Source organism: Condylura cristata, unplaced genomic scaffold (genome assembly GCF_000260355.1).
Source record: "Condylura cristata isolate star-nosed mole 26May11 unplaced genomic scaffold, ConCri1.0 scaffold00004, whole genome shotgun sequence".
In the NCBI taxonomy this organism is placed as follows: domain Eukaryota; kingdom Metazoa; phylum Chordata; class Mammalia; order Eulipotyphla; family Talpidae; genus Condylura; species Condylura cristata.
Window position 1 is genome coordinate 4,697,821 of NW_004567105.1, and position 18,536 is coordinate 4,716,356.

The window sequence follows — 18,536 nt, forward strand, 5'->3', positions numbered from 1 at the left end:
TCTCCTGATAAACCTGGTGTGGGAAGAAATCCCGGGTGGAGGGGCCCTCGCGTTTTGGGGGCTCACGGGGGAGAAAAGTATGATGAGCTCGGGCTGTGGAAGATCCTGGATGTGACGCCTGAGGGTGCTGACCTGGAGTTGGTTCTGGGCTACATCACACAGGTCCTGTGCTTAGGTTTTTGCTTTGTTTTGTTTCCGGTAAGCAGCGTCAGCGGTGTCAAAAACTTGACAGGTGGTGTCTGACTCAGCCTGTTATTACTGGGGCGGGGTGGGGGGGGGAGGTTGACAGCGCACGCAAGATCCTGGAGGAGGCCACACTGAAATCGGAGAGGGCAGGATGAACACAAGTCCAGCCTCCGAGCCTTTTCGCCTGCAGCGTCTCCTTCCGTCAGAGACTCCCCTCGTCTGCCTCTTCCACCCCGTCCCGGGTGGACCTGGTAACGTCACGCCAAGGGTGGGGGGGGAGGGGTGCGGCCACCTGCTCCCCTGGGTCCTTGCAGGCGTCGCCCCCTGGCGGCCCTCTGGGGTACCCACCCGTAGCGTCCTCTCCAGCCGCCCTGTCCCCAAGAAGGTTAAAACGACACACACTGGAGAATCCGGCGAATCCGGTTCTGCTTGGCTTGGGCCATCGCCCTGGCGAGCGACCTCGGTTCACCTTTCAGAACCAAAGTGACCTCATGGGGATACGAGGGGTCAATTACCCCCTTGTCTTAACTATTCCGCAGACTAGTTTAAAATTAAGACATTTTTCTAAGGTCTCCCCTGCAGGTCGCTAAACTTATAATGGGAAAATGATATGTATGCTTGTTGCATTCCACAATAAAAGTTGGAACATAATACGTACTTCCAACTCTGTTTGTGCCTTTTGTTACTGGAAGGAATTACAGAAATAAAATACAAATCCATTTCCCATATTGATTAAGTCAGCCCTGTATGGCCTGGATTCAAATTCTGACTTCTGCCTGCTTCCTAAAGCTGTGTGATCTTGGGCAAGTCACTTACCCAAGTGGAGAAGCTCAGGCTCCTCATATGAAGTACGGCTGTGAGATTTCAATGAATCTTTGACACAAGGATCCCCTTTCTTTGCTCGTTGGTCCTCCTCAGCACTTGTTCTCTATTACATAGTCCTCCTTTCATCATATTTTTGGCTTCTCTCCTTTCCCAGAAGATGCGCAGATGCAAGGAGTTTCATGCATTTGGCTTGCTGATGTAGCTGCAGGTTTAAAAGAGAAACTGGCACATAGTCCGCACTTAATAAGCAAGCACTGAGTAAATGAATGTGTGGAAACTAGTGTCCATCCTTTTATGGCTGGTGGGGTGTGGGAACTGCCTAACTGTGCAGTGGTGGTGGAGGGATGGGCTGGGTTCTTCAGGCAGATTTTAAACCGTGCCTCCTGGGTTCTGGGCAGCGGAGCTTGGTGAAGGAGACTCAGGAACTGTGACTGCAGAAGGCCTGGCCCCATGTGGATATCAGGTTAGAGAATGTTTAGGGTGGGTCTGCCTAGTGGGTTAAGTCTCAGCACTATGAAGCTGTCCACAGCCATTGCAGCACGAGTTGGGTCCCTGGCCAGGGAGGTGACCTGCTCCCCACAACTTTGGCCTGTCCCCAGCTCTTGTATGCATAAATAAACAAATCTTTTTAAACAGAAAATGCAAAATCAAAACACACTAAGCTCACTTCAAAGTTACCCAGACAGGCCAGGATGAGGATTGGAAGACTGTGGGGAGTGGCCCAAGCAGACTTCTTTGAGGGGTTGAGATTTTAGCTGAGGTAGGCTGGGTCTCAGAAGCATTCAGGCTTTTTTCTCAAATGCCCAGAGCTGGCTTTTTCTCACAGGTGTCACTTTGGTATGTGGAACTAAGGTAAATGGATGCCTGTGGGTCTCGGGACAAAGGGTGACCATCACATGAAAGAATGCAGATTGCCCAGACTTAGGGGCATCTCTGGAAACAACCTGGTCATTGGAGAAAACTCTTAAGGCAGGGCAAACACCCAGGGGCAAGGTTTTGCCCTGTGAAGTCATCTCATCTTGTCATCTGAGATCTCCTCCTCTCTCCTTGACACCCCCTGCCCCCCTTCCATTCTTTAGCTCAGGAGAGGAACCCCCAACTGTCCTATTTACTTTAGAATTAACAGCCATGTGAAATCACCATATGTATGCTATTATATTTGGGCTTTTCCTCCTGCTAACCTGTTTGATGTTGGCTTGCTTGTTTGTCCTGTCCAAGAAGAACCCAGAGGAGGAATGTTCCCATGTGTCCTGACTCTGAGAAGGAGTCCCGAGTAGGAAAACAGTGAATGAGAGGATCCTGAGGTCAGTTAAAAAGACCAGAATCGGGTATGCACACAAGCTTGAGTCTCTGAACCCAAAGACTTTGGTTGGTCCCAGGAACCACAATTCCAGGTGTCTCAGCTGATGGAGAGAGCAGGGGTCAGGGAAATGGCCCAGGGCATGGAACACGTGTTTGCAACCCCTATGCACTGTGTCACTGGGCGCAGGAAGGTTGTTTGTCCTGATTTATGAATTTACACAAATAAAAAGGCTCATAAAATATTAACAATTAGGCTTATTTCCCATATATTTAACAAATCATGTTTTTAAAAAAATTATTTTATTTATGCATATCAGAGCTGGGGTGTAGGCCCAAAGTGGTGGTGGTGGGGGGCAGTTAAAAGCATTCACCAGAGACAGGGAGGCCCTAGTAAATCATCTTTATTCAAAAGGATGACTTTTCAGGTGAAAGGAAATATAAATTTAGTGCAAATATGCATTTCTATGCTATAAAAGATGATTTAGTTGATTGATTGCACTGAAGATTTTCCCAGAAAATCTGGGTTGCTTGGGGACAGAAAGAAAAAGGATTTGGTTCAGGGGAGAGTGTGTCGTCTTGTGTGTGTGGAGGAAGAGGACTGAGACCATTCATGAAATGAACTTGTTCAGTGGCTTTACTTTCGCATCCTGGGAGGTTGAGGGTGAGGTGGGACTCTTCCTTGTGAATTTTTTTTTTTTTACTGCCTTTGATTCCACCAGAAAGATAATTTGTTATCAGTTATTGATTCACCATGACATTTACATATGTCATTCCTCTGAGGTAGGTATTAGTCCTCCTGTTATATAGAGGAAGAAACTGAGGCCCAGAGGTTAAAGAAAGTCTTGACTGAGGCCACAAGTTAGTGGAGAGGGGCTACCACATTCTGCTTGATTTCTCAGCCTGTCCTGTTCTGTTCTGTGGTTTTCCCTGAAATGACCACCTGTGTCAAACCCCTGACGTGAATTAAGAATACAGGTTCCTGGGCAACCTCAAATTCAGCTTGGACTCTCTGGGAGGAGGGTTAAGGAATTCACAGCCCAAGTAACCCTCAGCCTGTGCATAGACCCCGGTCCTCTGATGTCCCTGCACCCGTCTGTTCTGGGTCCCCAAGGATCTTAGAGCTGAGATGAGCATGTCTAGGGTCACGTGGACTCACATTACCTGTCTTAGGGCAGACAGTGCAGGGTAGCAGACCTCTGAAGCATGGCGGGACTCTGGCCCTGCGGCCTCATTGTAACATCAACCTCTTCCAGAGAGCATGCACATCAGTGGGGTCACACTTTCACACTTGCTGGTGACTGAGCTGTGTGCCAACACAGATGCCGGGAGGAAAAAGAGACCGGAGAGGGAGGAGTCTGAGCAATCCGTCAGCGCCCGCTGCAACTTTACCAGCAGGTAGGAAGATTGCATCTGCAGGAGGTGTGGCCACAGAGAGGCCAATACTATGACCCTCACCCTAATGGCTGGAAGGAAAATGAGACTTGGGGCTTCTCCAATAGGAAGGCAATATGCAAATGTTACTTCTCTTTAATTGGCTGACGGACAGCTGAAGAGCCCTCATTCATGTGCTCTGGCACTGGGATCTTGCCCAATCTAGAGGTTGCACAGGAAAGCAAGCTCTTGTGCTAAATCCTAGGCCTGGAGGATAGAGGTGAATAGGAGAGGCAAGGCATTGGTCTCACAGAATTTATAATAATAAACTAATAAACACATGAATAACACCATTTCGGATCCTGGCGGTGCGCCAGGTAGCTAGCTAGCTGTGAGCTCTCGCGGTACCGAGTCCTGCCTGAGTGTGTTCCCCATGCTGCAGGTGGTGGGATGCCTTCCAACAGGGACCTGAAGAACGAGTCAGCTTTTCAGGAACCAGGGGGGTCTGGCTGCGCGGGAGGGAAGGCAGGAGAGGGTGCAGCACTTCACTCCTGTCAGGTGAGTCTTGAAAGGCAAGGGTTAGCGATACAGTAGGTGCTCCATGATAAAGCTCTGAAAGGTATGCCTTCTGCTGATGTTTGCACCTCTGCCACCCCCTCAACCCTCCCTCTGCACACTGGCACTGTGCCCTTCTGCCCCTCTCCCCTGCCTCTCTGCCTCCCTGCCCCCTGCCAGACAAGAACTCCAAGACATCAAGAAAGACTTGGATAAGCTCCAAGAAAAGACTTTGCCTTTGACAGAGTTGCAGCTGCTGGGGGCGAGGCGGGGCGGGGCGGGGCGGGGCGGGGAGGGGACGGGTGTGTTTCCTTCAGTGCTGGGGAATTCTGGAGCTGGAAGGAATCTGCTGAGATCATTTATCTTAGCAGAGATGTTTTCGACCCTTTTTGTTTTATCAGATAGCCCATTCAAAGAAAAGCACTTTACATCAGGACCACGTGAACTAAATTTTTATGTACACCCCACGCAATTTCTTCCTCAGCTCATATTTGTGGGTTTCCTTCATGCAGGGAGAGGGGCCAGACGGCAGCTCAGTGGGGAGAGCCACCTGCAGGCACTGACCCCCTGGGAGCCCCCCCACCCAGAGGGCGCCGCCTTGGGCGGCTGCGGGGGTGGGTGGAGGGAAGCTGCCGGGCCCCTGGTCCCCCTGGAGGTGTGAAGTGTTTTCATCAGGAGCCTGGCGGTGTTTCACTGTTTTTGAGGAAGCCGCTTAGCCAAGGAGGAGCCATTTTTCTCCCTAATTTCGGTTGTTCTCGAAGTGGCCAGCAGGAGGGGACAAACGCTCGCTCTCCACCCGGACCCACCCCGCGGCTGTCAGAACAGGTGGTGGTGGTGGGGGGGGTGTTGGAGCCCAGACTCCAAGTGGGGCTTTAAAAGGCAAACAAGCGAAGTAAGTCGCCATTGTGAAGGTGAGGGACGCTCTGATCTTGAAAAACTTGGCTTTATAGAGATGTAGCTCACCTGCCCTGGGGTTCAGCCGTTTAGGGTGTAAATAGATATTTTCGTCGTTGCAGTGTTTTAAAAATTGTAGCTAAGTAGCATGGCAGAGATTTCCATTTTAACCACTTCAAGTGCACGGCTGGGCGGCATCCCAGACACTCACAGACAGCGGCAGGACTTCCAAACCCCAGGGGCGGTTCCCCGCCCCCCACCCCGTTCACCTCCAGCTTGCATCCGCTCTCTGCGACTCTGTCTCCAGCAGCTGTTTATTAGCGGTGGAGTCACACCATCCGACCCTTTGCTTCCTTCTTCCCCCAGTTTTCAGGCGCATCACGGTCCTAACTGGGTCAGCGCCCCTTCTCTTGACGACCAAATCATATTCGGTTGTGTGTTTAGATCCCGTTTTATTTATGGGATTGTCTGTCGACGACACTTGGGGTTCCCACCTCCGGTCTATGGTGAATAACACTGTTGTGAACTTTGGGGTGCAAGACTGCCCGGGAACTTGCTTTCAGTTCCATAGACCCCCTGGGAGTGGACTCGCCCTGGGGACCTGGCTTTTGCTTCCCTGCTGAGGCCCCTTTACCTTCGGCCAGTGCAGATGCATACCCTGATCTGAAAAAACCAAGCAGGAATCTGGTGCTGCCAGGAGGTGAACAGGTGCTGGGCAGGGGATATGGGGCGTGGAGACCAGGAGGCTGAGGGTGGGGACTTGAGAATTCTGCAGAGAAAAGTGGATGGGCAGGTCACTGAAACCTCCCACCTGTGCGGGGGTGATGGGGACAGGGGAGGGGCAGCGGGAAGGTCCCTGCGCCCACCCGCCTGTTGTCAAGTGTCCCAAGGGGAGCATGGCCATCTGCGAAGTCCACCTAGGCAGCACCTCACTGTCAACCTAGCGGTGCAGGTGAGGGGCCTCTCCAACCCCCACTGTGGAGAGCCGTCCCCCACCCCCGGGCAGGGAAGGAATGTGCTGGCCAACCCGTCTAGACTGCGGGGTGCTCGTCCATCTCTGCCCACTGCAGACCCAACCTGGCTTCTGCTCTCGCCTCTCCCTGGACATCTGGCTTCATCATTGCCAGTTTAGGAATTCGTCCCCAAAGAAGGATGGGGGCCATTTGTCGAATTACTTATTTATATCTTTTATATGCCCCTGACCTTGTAAGTTAACTGCTTATTTTATTTATTTTAAAGATGTATTTATTTCTGCATACAGGACTGGGGTACAAGCCAGAGGTGCAGGGGTGGTGAGAGGATTCACCAGAGACAGAGTGGGGAACAAAAGATTGATTGCTGAGGGGAGCAGCAGGGAGACAGGAGAGGTCTGCTGCACCGTGTGGGTCCCTCCCTGGCCGGGAATTGAACTCGTGCTGAAGCAGCTGCAGCTAGCTTCATAGTGCTGTGCTTCAACCCGGTATGCCACCAGGGAGGGCCCTAAGTTAACTTTTTAAATTCAAAAATTCAAAAGAGAATTCTGACCAGCAGTTGCGGAAGACAGTTCTATGAATTCCCATTCCCAGATGGAGAAACTGAGGCTTGAAGTGATCTGTCACGGTCACTCACCTTGTAGGTGACCGTGCTAGATGGGACATTACCCATTTGGTACCAAAAACTGGGTGTTTTCTGTTCCTCCCCCAGCACCTCCTGGCCCGTCTGTCACCCCCAAGGAGGCTCTGGGGAGGGCTGAACAGACAGGGGGTTCACAGGCCTCAGAACCAACGTGCCCAGCAGCACGGGAACGGTGGGTGGCAGTTACCAGAAGCCCCAGTGCAGTCTGCACCACCAGGCCAGGACGGAGGGGCCCACTGACACGCTCCCCTTTTTTGTAAAATCAGAAGAAAATGAACTTCCAGGTAGAAAAAATGTTTTAATATCTAATGTTGATCTCTTCATTCAATGAAGTCGTAAAACATCTAGACGACTGGGGACTCGTAATGGGGTCCCGGGAGACTGCGGGGAGCATCCCCACAGGCCTGGGACCCAGACTCAGCCGCTAGGCGAAGGTGTGTGGTCTCCTTCCCTGCTGACACGGGGCTCCTGATAATAAGTAATACCTATTTATTAATTATTAACCAAGTACCTGGCTTCTGTCCCTTAATCCTCACGACGTTTATTGTTCTCATTTTACAAAGGAGGAAATGGAACTCAGAGAGGTTAAGTGACTTGACCTCAGGTCACACAGCTCAGAGCAGGGGAACCAAGATTCCAGTCCTGCCCCAAATGATGTTGGAGACACCCCTCTCGAGTCCGGAAGCTTCTGAAACCCTCCGTGGATTTGTTTCTAGCTGTTTCCTGTGCCCATGCTTTCCCCACCCCCACACTGATGTGGTCTTGCTAAGCTTGGTGGTTACACTTTTCTCTAGGCAGGCTCTCGGTCCTGTGCACTTGGTAAAGTCACATGTGCTTGTGTTAGGCTAGGGAGACCCTGTGTGGCCAGCGGGGCCACGTCCTCTCTGGACCTGGAAGTACACGCTGGCAGCTTTTGGCGGTTGCTCTTCATTGTTGCCTCTTTGTGTAGCCTGGAGGCTTCAGATACAACCTGGTGAGGGCAGATTAGAAACGGCCAAGTCTTGAGAGCCCGCCTCTCTAGCCTCCCTGTTCCCTTAGTCGGGAACCATAGCAATAGGATGTCTCCCAGAAATGTGATTTTTGATGGCTGCATAATAGTTCACTTCTATTTTCGTAGCAGCGTCTACTCAGCCAGTCCTGTATCACTGATGTTTCACTTTCCAGCTCTTTCTGGATGGTGATTCAGACGTAAATGCTTATTACTTACTAAGTACTGAGAAGAAATCGCAGATCATCTGACTCGCTTGATTGATTGATTAATCTTTACAAAGATGAATGTAGTAGCATGTCTGGAGATGTGTGGATTCCTTAGTCACGTGGCTTCATGCATATTTCTCCCAGCACACTTCCCGTAACAGTTGCTTGGCAAAGTATACTACTGACCATTGCAGTACAACAAAGGCCTGTGGAGGGCCTCCCTGGTAGTGCATGGCCATGTGGGTCACTCCCTGGCCGGGGATGGGACTCAGGCCCCAGTGGCTGGCGATAGCTTGAGGGCGCTGAGACTTTAACCCCTGCACTGCCAGGGAGGCCCACCACAGGGCAGCTCTTAACACAGTTTGCTTGCTTCTCCCAGAGCTAGGGGAGAGGTAGAGGTATAGAAAGAGATGGAGGGTGTGATAGGATTCAGATGGGGATACAGAGAGCCACAGAGACAAGGAGAGATGCAAAGATCCATCCAGACCGAGCTGAGAGCCTTTTGTAATTCTTCTTTCAATGTCAGAACCTAATCTCCCACCCTAATCTCTGAGTGACATCCAATCACTTCCAGGATATTCTAGCATTCCGTTAGTTAGTGCCAGGTGTCTGGGCCCAGGTATCCAAGGGCGAGACCCCAGGAGGGGGATAATCAGGGGCCATCTCGGGCAGCTCACAGGGGTGGGTCATGCTCCTGGGGGTCAAATGTTCTTTCTCGATGTGAGGGCAGCACATGGAGATTGTCCTAGTAGGAGCTGGTGGGCAGGGCAGGCTCTGTACCTATGGTCTAATAAGGCCTCTGGGAACCTTCCTTCCCCATCTGAAAATGGGGGTAATAATAGAGACCATCTTTATGGCTTGTTTAGTGCATTGTGATGAGGGCTGGAGAGAGTGTGTGTGTGTGTTTAAAATACCTTTAAGAAGCTGGCACTACTGGGCCCTCCCTGGTGGCGCAGCAGGTTAAAGCACAGCACTGTGATGCTATCTGCAGCCACTGCAGCACGAGTTCGATCCCCAGCCCCTAAGGTGACCCACAGGGCACAGCAGACCTCTCCCGTCTCCCCGCTGCTCCCCTCAGCAGCTTACTTCATCCATCTGCCTGCTCTGCTCCCCACCCTATCTCTGGTAAAGCCTCTCACCCCCCACACCTCTGGTCTGTACCCCAGCTCCGTATGCATAAATAAAAATAAATCCTTAAAAAAAAAAAAGAAGGCGGCATTACTACAGGTTGGAGATGGGAGACTAGGCGATTTGGATTTTTTTCTCTTCTCTTCTTTTTTTTTTTTTTTAGCTTCCACTGACGTGAAACAAGCACATGGAAACGTGTAATTCAGACATGTTGTCCACGTCCCCTGTCTGTTAACATTCTTCTAAAACAAATGAACTTTCAAGTTCTTTTTACTTTGTGCACACTCCAGAACCTTATACAATGAGCTAGAATTACTATGATAATCAGAAAAGCACCACTTTTATAAGGTGCTGTTTCTCTTGGCTAGAGTTTGCTAACGAATGCTTAGACAGCTCTTTAAAGTCCTTATCTGGCTTGGGCTTTACTTGGGCCCAGAGAGAAAGGCCGAGAAGGAATTCACTTCCTTGTGGGTAAAATGAGGAAATCGCTCCCCTCGGAGTGCTGGGCACCAGCTACCTGTCGGCTCCTGGCACCGCTGGGCCCTCGGCAGGGCCGGCCTCCAGCACCCCGCCCAGAGTGGCCCCTGCCAGCCGGGGTGGAAAATGCTGGTGCTCGCCAAACCAGGGCTCTAGAAAAACCCTACTTCTGGGAATCTGCCTCAAGAAGTTGTCCTGACGCAGCCAAGCTGCATGTGCTAATAGATTTGATGCAGCAGTTCTTTTCGTAGCAAACACTTAGAATGAAACTATGTACTCGCAGGAAGAAACTGGTTGAATGTGTTTAGTCACCGAGCAGTGGACAGTGGCCATTAAACGTGGCTCTGAAGTGTGGGTTCGTGGGCCCTGATGGCTACTGAGTGCAGCAGGGTAATGAAGCAGGACACGCAGCCCCAGGAGTATTGATGCAGTGTCGAATGGCAGGGAAGGAAACACGCCAGGGCTGAGCAGGCTTCCCCCTCTTGGGGGACCATGCCCCCTCATTTTGCTCCTTATTTCACCTCCATGTCAATTACATGAGTAGTAGAAATAAAGAGCAAAGCCCTGACGTCCACCCCCCGACCCCGCCTTGGCCTCCAGCTTCCCCCATAACCTCTAGACATTTTCTTTGAATCCACCAGGTATTGCTTTTAAAACTGAGATGTGCAATGAGAAAAATCCTGGGGTGGAGGAAAAAACAGCGCAAAAGATTCAAGATGGATCTCGGCATCAGAGAAACGAGAAGCGTGGAGATCACGTCGTCTGTTTGAGAAGGAAGGAGCTGGCCTTGGGGCCGCTGGGTGCCTGCCAGGCTCACCTGGCCTTCGTGCCCAGCTCCTGCCGCAGCGGGGGAGGGAAGGCTGGGCTGGCAGGAGGCCAGGAGGATGCTCTGGGCTGGGTGGGGCGGGGGGGGGGGGGGCTGGTGAGGAGCCCCCGCCTGTTTGTTCTGGGTGTAGGAAGGGAAGGGTGGAGAGACACCTCAGTGGAAGGGACCAAAGTCCCCATTTATGGCCTTAGGGAGTTAATGTGTCTGTTCTAGTCCAGAAGCCCGGAGGGAGACCCTGACTGCACAAGCCTCCGGAGCTGCGTCCACTATGTCGGTGAGGTGCCCACCGCCCGCCCCACTGCCCACCACCCTCATCCTTGCCTGAGTGGGGGTGGGCCGATGGGGCGGGTCCGTTCTTGTGCCATCCAGCTTCTGGTGGCTGCTGGCCACATGGCCGCAGTCGCTGCCTCTGCCCGCACCGGGTCCTCTCCCCCGGAGTCGTGTGTCGCTGTTTCTGGGCCAGATTTCCCTCTTATTTTGGGGGAGCTAATGGGTAATAGTCTAGGGCCAGGTCCACCCTAAAACAGTAAGTCACCTGCAGGACTTCTGGGTGACACGGTGACTCTGGGAGACACGGTGAAGTCAGCGCAGGAGGTGCTAGGATGTGGCCGTGACCGGAGCTCAGGTGCGGGCCCCTCTGTCTCTTCCGAGGGCCTCTGAGGCCTAGATGGGTCCCCAACTCTCCTACTGGCCGTCTCGCCCCACCCCGTCCTCCGGCAGGGCCCACCTCATCCAAATCTTTTCGGTGCTAGTTGGGGAGACCGAGGACCAAGGAGTGGTGTGGCTGGCCCAGGCCGCTCGGCCAGTTAGAAGCACAGCGGACCGGACCCGACCCCACCCCCCCCAGCTTCGCCTCCCCGTCTCTCTCTGGGCCTCCAGCTTCCTGGAGTGGGGGGCGAGGATCCCAGACCCGCTTTCCCTGCATCCCTGTGTGCCCAGGCGCACCCTAGACCCAGCCTTTCTGTAGTCCCCCCTCTGCCTTGGGCCTTAGGCCTTGGGGTCTGCTGTTCCAGCCAGGCAGCTCCCGGGAGGAACAAGGGGAGGGGTGCTTTTCCCTGCCCTCCTGTCTCCGGGCCCTTGAGGGAGGCCTTCCTTATGACGTCAGTGTTGGGAGTGAGCGTGCGGCAGGCACATTGGATTGGAACATTTAGGGGGACTGAGATCATCCTGCCCAGAGAACCCCTCTCTAAGTGGAAGAGTACTCCTGGGAGAGACTCAAGGAGGATCTTGAGTGTCCACTCTGGAGGACTGCAATCCAGCTGTTGCCCTCAGCTGAGGCGGCTGGGAGGGGGGGGTCTTTGCCTCCACATCCACTTTCCCTAAGGCAGGATGATTCCGCCCACAGGGCCATGGCTAGAGGCACTGTTTGTGTGTCCCAAGTGCATGGACAGGCCCACTGCCCAGGTCAAAGGCAGTGGGCACTATGACCGCCCCCCAGATCACACACATCCTCTCGGCCTTCCCTTGAAAACACCGTACCTGGGGAGACGCCTTCTGACCCTCCCCGTGTGTGAGCTGGTCAGCTGCTTTCTGCAGAGCGGCGGAGCTGCTGGCCAGGGGAGAACTGACCACCCTCCCATGGACACGGCCCTGGATGTTGCGCTAAGCTCGTGCTCAGGAGTCCGGCCGAGCTTGTCGGCCGCTCCCTCCAGACAGAGGTGTCAGAAGCCCCACTCAGCACGCTCTCCCATGAGGCCATCCAGTCTCTGGGGCCTGTAGGGCCCCGTTGGGCTCAGCGCCTTCTTGTCCAGTCACAGAGGTGAAAGGCGGGTGCCCCTCAGCCTGGGTACTGGGCTTTGAAGGTGGCCGAGGGTCTCCCACGGGGCAACGCAGGCGCTGCCTGGGTCCTGCGGGTAACGAGCCGCAAGTGACCATCACGAGGCCATGGGCGGGCCCACGCTTGCCTTGGCCTGTGGCAAGGCCAGCACCCGGGGCTTCGCCAGCAGGACTTTGCATTCTCCCCACCGGGTGGGCGGGTTACCCCGCAGCCTCCGAGGATGTGCGGCTCACGGCCCGGGCTCAGCAACTGGTGTTAAGTCTGTGCAGCCCACGTTACAGACGAGGGGGTGAGGCGTGGAGGGGCGTGTGTGGACACATTCGGGCACGTGGCTCTGGCACTCGATGCATGAGTGGTTGTGGATGGGCACCATCGTCCTGGGATCCGGCGATTTTTTTTTTTTAGTAGTAAAATGAGTCCAAGTGTGAAGAGGGACTGACCATATCCTTGTTTGGGGGGTTCTGGAAGGTTCTACCGTGGCTTCACCACTTGAGCTTGTCTGGGAAGTATAAGATCAGCAGGGACTGCTCAACCCATTTCACAGATGGGGAAACAGGCCCCCCTGGCTGGGTGTGCCTCTCCACATCAAGTGGGGTGCATGAGAACGAAGTAGAAGGGGCCATAGGGGCTTCCGGAAAGCTCTGCTCAGAGGGCCCTGGTCCCTTCACTTTCCAACCTGGGGTCGTCGTGTGGGCAGGGGGATGGTGAGCCCCGAGGCCGAGTGGACACGGATGGAGCCTCCCAGGGGCTCGTGTGACTGACTTGGCTTGGAATGTATCTGTGTCGGCACAGGAGAACTTTGAGATCAGGAATATGGACATGAAGCAGGGGGCCAGCCTGAAGATCAAGGGCAAGATTAAGGACAATGCAGAGAGGTGAGTAAGGTGGGGAGGCGGGCAGGCGGGCACCACCACCCAGAACCCCTGCTGTCAGGCAGGGGCCCTGCAGGTCTCGCCCAGGCTGCAGCACTGACCCTTCCAAACCGTCACTGCCAGCGGCCGTCCCACTGAACAACTTCATCTACTCCACATGGAGTGTGATACGCAGTGCTCAGTGGGGTCGGGCTGTCAACGCCGTTGTTTCAAGGTGCAGATCTCAACGAACACAGCCAGCTCGTGGCCCACCAGCCTGTGCGGTCAGCTGTGCCCGGCTGGCCTCTAACCCTGCCCGGCACCGCTTCCCTTGCAGCTTTGTGATTAACCTGGGCCAGGGGCCGGAGGATCTGAACCTACATTTCAACCCACGTTTCGGGGAGTCTGTCATCGTCTGCAACTCAAAAGACCACAGCAACTGGGGCCAGGAGCAGCGGGAAGGTCACATGTGCTTCAGCCCAGCCACGGAGGTCAAGGTGAGGCCAAAGAGAAAGGGGGGGGGAGGCCAAGGGGAGTCTGGACGTTAGGGCGCCCTGGCCTAGAACGCATCACATTGGTGGGGCCACCTGGCACGGCCTTGGCCCACTTCCACGGCACCCCCGCCGCCCTGACGCCACCCCTCCCTCCACAGCTCACCGTGACCTTTGATGGTGACGAATTCAAGGTGAAGCTGCCAGATGGGCACGAGGTGACTTTTCCCAACAGGCTGGGCCACAGCCAGCTGAACTACATGTGTGTGAAGGGCGGCTTCAGCGTCTCCTCCTTCAAGTTGGAATGAGTGGGCAGCCGCTCCTGGAGGACTGACAGACCACCCGGGTCCCGGCTCACAGCCCTTGGGGTTCTGGCTCAGCTACCCACCCCCAGTTCCTGTCCCCTGGCCCCAGTGGCCTCCCCAAGGCCCAGAACAAAGGCGGTTTGGTGCGGTCTGTGTGGCAGGAGCTCTGGTCTGTGTCTTCTGTGCTTTTGGGTGCTCCCAGCCTCCTGGGTGGCCCAGTCCAAGGTCACAGGACTGCCAAGTGGGGGTTGGGACGCGCTCCGAATACCCCCAAGCACTTCCTCCTGTCCCCCCCCCCCCACCTGCCCTATGCGTGATGGGCACAGACTCAGGCTTCCACGCACCTGGGCCAGGGGCTGACCCGGAACTGCAGATAAGGGCTCCCACCTGGGTGTCTTATCGCAAGGACATTCCAGCCTGGTTACTCATTACCTCTGCCCCACCCCTCCCTCACTGGGGACCCTGGGTGGGGAGGGGAGGTCCTTGGCTTCCCAAACCCAAAGCTGAGTATTTAAGCCGGTAGGGCGGGCCCTTTTGCCCAGGTCCCCAAGCATCTTCCCAGAAACCTTTTATCAAAAAGGCTTTTTTTAATCAGGACCCAAGGCAGGTCTGGGATACACAAGAAGGTGGGGGTTCTCCCCTGGGAGGCCACACCTGACTTTTCTGAGGCTTCTTGGACAAATGAAGGGTCGGGGGGAACTTGCAGGGAGCAGCCTTGGCCAGGGCGGGGGCTCTCAGGGTGCAGCAGGGACTCTGCTGGGGGCACTCCAGGATGAGCAGGAGCAGTCAGGCCCCTTGGACATGAGACAAAGGCCCTGTGTGGCTTGCTCCCCCTGGCCGGCTTCCCTGACACAAAGGCGGCTCTGTGGGGCTGGGGCCTCCAGCTGCTGAGGGTGGCCCCAGGTGGGGGTGGAGCTAGGGAATGACCACTGGGTGCAGAGTGGTGGTGGGGGGGGCGGTCAGCCTGCAGGGCGTGTGGGAGCACCCAGACCCCAGGGTCTCCGCCCCCCCCATGTCCGTCCTGCAGGCTTGGAGGTGTCTGGAGCAACTTGGGGGGTCCTTTGGCAGGACCCAGCTGTCAGGTGAGGGGCTGGTTCTCAGCTGGGCTGTTCATGGGCGGCACCCCACAGGGCAGGGTTTGAGCCCAGGCCGGGGCCACTCACACCTTGACCTCGTCGTCCTCTTCCTCGGCATCAGCAAACGCAAAGGTGTTTGCTTGCACTGTGCTGGGCACGGGCGCCCTGGTGCCTGTCTGGGGTGCTCCCCACTCTTCGTCCAGGCTCTCCCAGGAGGCCCGAGCCTGGGGCAGCACCCTCACCAGCTCCTGCCGAGCATCCATCTCGTTGTAGTGGCGGCTGCCCTGGCTGCCCCCCCAGCCTGCTCCCCAGTGCCTGGTGGGGGGCACCCTGTCAGCAGGAGCACGGGGAGATTCTCCCACTGGTCTGGCCTTTGCCTCAGCCGCGGGGCCCAGCCCAGAGCTTACTCCATTGGGGAAGTGTCCACGGGCTGGGGGGTTTGAGGCAAGGGTTGGGGTGTTTGCAGCAGAGGCGGGGGTGTTCGTAGCAGGAGCTGGGGTCGGGGACTCAGCTGCGGAGGCCTCTGAGAGGCTCATGACCCCCAGCAGCTCAGTGAGGAGAGAGGGCCCGAGGTCGAGGTCGAGGCGGAAGGACAGGAGGGAGTCGGAGCGGCGAAGCTGCGGCTCGGAGGGGAAGGAACTGTCGCGGTCGCGGTCACGAGGCTTTTCCTGGCGAGGCAGGCGGGAGATGGTGCAGAACCCCGAGTCCAGGCCTGCAAGAGCAGAGACATGGGGAGTGAGGTCAGAGCTGGGGGCCATCACCCAGCTTGCTGTGTGGCCCAGCAAGTCATCCCTTGATCTGGCCTGCATCTCCCTGAATCTGACAGTCTCGGGCGACCCTCCTGAGAATCCTGGGAGTTGAAAGTGGACATAATCCTTTCCATTTTGCAGATGAAGAGAGTGAGACTCAATCTGAATGAGACTGGCTTGTGGGGACCAGAGTGTGATGGGGTAGAGCCAAGCCTGGAATTCAAATTTCCAGACTCCGAATCTGGTCCTAACCGTGGCTGGGGCTTCAGCAAATCCACAGCACATGGGCAGCTGTGTGGGTTCAGCAGGCAGGGTCTGGCTGCAGAGAAAGCAGACCCAGAGGACAGGGGGAGCCGGCTAGCGGTCCCCTGGGCCCAGAACTGCCCAACGGAGATGCAGGGGGTGGGGCTCTGAGGCTCCCGGCAGCAGCCCCGCCAGAAGCCTCGCAGTGGGCACAGCCGCAGGGCACAGGATGGCCACCAGGGGGCAGCAAGCACCCGGCTCTCAGGTGAGCTGTCCAGCAGCACCAGGGTGCCACCTGCCGCTCCCTGCCAGGTAGCTAGGGCCCCTGGCTTCTGTCCATGTGAGCAGCTTTCCAAATTTGTCAGGTTACAGGAAGCTCTGTTGAAATAACGACAACACAACAGCTCCTGTGTCTTGAGGACTTGCTGCACGCTGTGCTCTGGGCTGTGCTGCGTAAGTGCACCTTGTCACTGGGTCTCAGCGATGACCCGAAGGGACCCATTATACAGGCCAGGACCTGAACTTACAGGGGTCAACTGGCTCTCTGCAGATCAAGCAGAACCAGGATTTGAAGCCAGGGCCGAGCCTCCACGCCACTCACAAGGGGCAAGAGGCAGCGAGCGGGCCCAGCCGAGGGCTCAGAGGGCAGCAAGTTAGGGGCAGGGAGGATTCGAGCCCCATGTCCTCACCTTTCAACCCCAGGGTGTCCTGGGACTCAGCTGGTTCCTCCGGCCGCCCCCGCCCTCTCGTGGCCTGACCTGCATGGCGAGGCCAGCCTCTGGGGAGAAAGAGCTGGACCAGAAGACCCCCAGCCCGCAGAGTGTGGCCAGTGGCCCTCACCGTAACTGGAACGTCCGTCCGCACAGCCGTCCAGGCTGCTGTCGAAGCTGAGCTTGCCCACCACGAGGCTGTCATAGGCGGCCTGGTTGAGCTGGGGCAGGGAGATGGCGTTCTTGATGATGGGGGAGATGGCGGGTGGAGCGGGCGAGGGTGCCGGCGGGGAAGCCATCCGCCGGGGGGGCGCCCCCACCCTCCGCACCTGCTGGAGCTTCCTGGCTAGAAAGCTTCGGGGTGAGCGGTGGGTGGCCCCCGAGCTGCCCCCGTGGTTGCTGAGGAAGGAGGTGTCCCCAAAGACGTCCCCGCCACGGCCCACGTGCATGGTGTGGCGGAAGTCCCCCAGCGGGGGGCTGATCATGTCTGCGGTCAGCCGCCTCTTCCCCTGCGAGCCGGACACCCAGCTCACGGGCGAGAGCTTGCCCAGGCTCATGGCGGGGGCTCCTGGTGCCCCTTGGGGCCCCGGCATCAGCGCAGCTTGTTCACAGCTGTTGGTCCATGCCCCCTGGCACTGGGGGCCGGGGTGGGTGGGCTCAGGGCCCCTTCTCAGCTCTCTCCTTCCGGTGTGTGGAGGGGTGGATGGCCGCGGGTCCACTGCTCTCCTCAGGCGCCGCCCCCAGAGGCTGACGCTAAGGGGCGACCATGGCTCGTCTCTCCCTGAGACCGCCTCCCCGCTCTGTGGTGCAGCCGTCAACGTTCTGTTGCAGAACAGGAGAGGCCCAGCTGTGCCTTCAACGGGGATGGCACCTCTGCTGCCTGGGGGAGACCTGGAGGAAAGAGGAAAAGGATGCAAGGTTGGGGGCGGTGTGCAAGGAGGGACAGCCGGGGAGAACGGACACCCACAACAGAGACGGGCAGCCGGCACACGCGGAGGGCGGCGGGCCCCAGCTGGCACTGCGACTGCACGCCGGGCCGAAGGGCAGGGCAGGAACGGAGGCTGGCGCTGGCTCGGAGCGGCTGTGCACGCGGAGGCTGCGGACGAGTCGTGGGGCTGACGCCGAAGACGTGCGTCAGTGAGCCGCAGGGCTGGTCGGGACACGGGGCCGGTCTGTGTCAGCCCGAAGCGCCTAAGTGGCAGGCATGTCCGTTCACTGCCCATGTAACCACACAAGCCCGGAAGGAGGCATTCTGTTGGAGAGGAGAAACTGAGGCATAGAGAGGAGAAGCGGCTGGTCGAAGCTATGCAGCGGGCTAGGGGTTCCCCAGCCCACAGACCCTGAACCCCAAGCTACACTGCCTCCTGCTGGCGTATTGAGCACACACCCTCCCTTCTGCAAGGGTTAACGCAGGAGGCTGGGGCCTCCTCCTGGCTTTTGACACCTGCTGAGGGGCCTCCTGAAAAAAGGACCCTGCAGGCAGCGCTTTCGGGCTGCCCCTGCACACGGGCACAGCGCAGGCTCTGAGAAGGGCTGCGGAGTTTTCTTTTTTTTTTTTCACTTGATCCGCTGTTTTATTTTTTGTCTGAATCTCCTATTTCATTCATTTCTCCTTTGTCTTAATTATCTCCTACTTTCTTTTTTTAACATCATTCTTCATTTTGTGCATTTTTCCATATCAGTCGCAGTCCCCATTTCGTCGTTGCTTTTTTCTTCACTTTTTAAATATAATATAATAGTTTATTTTTACATCATTTTGTACATTTTTTTTTCCATCTCGATTGTAATCCCCGCGGGTTTCCCATCATCGAGTCACCCGTGTGCCATCACCATAGTCCCGTGCACTTCCCTACCAACACCCCCAACACCCATTTTTGATCCCATTCCCCACTCCACCCCCACAGAATGTCTCTGGAATATAACTGTTCATTATTCTTGTTATTTTCTCGCCTGGTCCAT

The 18,536-nt window shown here is 56.0% G+C and overlaps 2 protein-coding genes across 4 annotated transcripts; one reads left to right on the forward strand and one right to left on the reverse strand.

Annotated features, from left to right (window-relative positions):
* The first annotated feature begins 326 nt into the window (after nt 1–326).
* Nucleotides 327–13,936, forward strand: LGALS2 (lectin, galactoside-binding, soluble, 2). Of its 2 annotated transcripts, XM_012735241.1 has the most exons (6): nt 327–437; nt 3,567–3,708; nt 10,589–10,649; nt 12,945–13,027; nt 13,341–13,500; nt 13,656–13,936. In XM_012735241.1, the coding sequence occupies exons 1-6, from the start codon at nt 338–340 to the stop codon at nt 13,800–13,802; spliced, it is 693 nt and encodes a 230-aa protein (XP_012590695.1). In that variant the 5' UTR covers nt 327–337; the 3' UTR covers nt 13,803–13,936. The 2 variants fall into 2 exon arrangements, with proteins under 2 accessions (XP_012590695.1, XP_012590696.1); XM_012735242.1 differs by lacking the exons at nt 327–437; nt 3,567–3,708 and adding an exon at nt 4,221–4,242.
* A 436-nt stretch (nt 13,937–14,372) lies between these two features.
* CDC42EP1 (CDC42 effector protein (Rho GTPase binding) 1) lies at nt 14,373–18,178 on the reverse strand. Of its 2 annotated transcripts, XM_012720555.1 has the most exons (3): nt 17,545–17,711; nt 16,708–17,468; nt 14,373–15,587 (listed from the first exon to the last, which is right to left on the reverse strand). In XM_012720555.1, exons 2-3 carry the CDS (start codon nt 17,168–17,170, stop codon nt 14,959–14,961), a joined length of 1,092 nt encoding a protein of 363 aa, XP_012576009.1. In that variant the 5' UTR covers nt 17,171–17,468; nt 17,545–17,711; the 3' UTR covers nt 14,373–14,958. The 2 variants fall into 2 exon arrangements, with proteins under 2 accessions (XP_012576009.1, XP_004675734.2); XM_004675677.2 differs by having other exon boundaries at nt 16,708–18,178.
* Nucleotides 18,179–18,536: the final 358 nt, after the last annotated feature.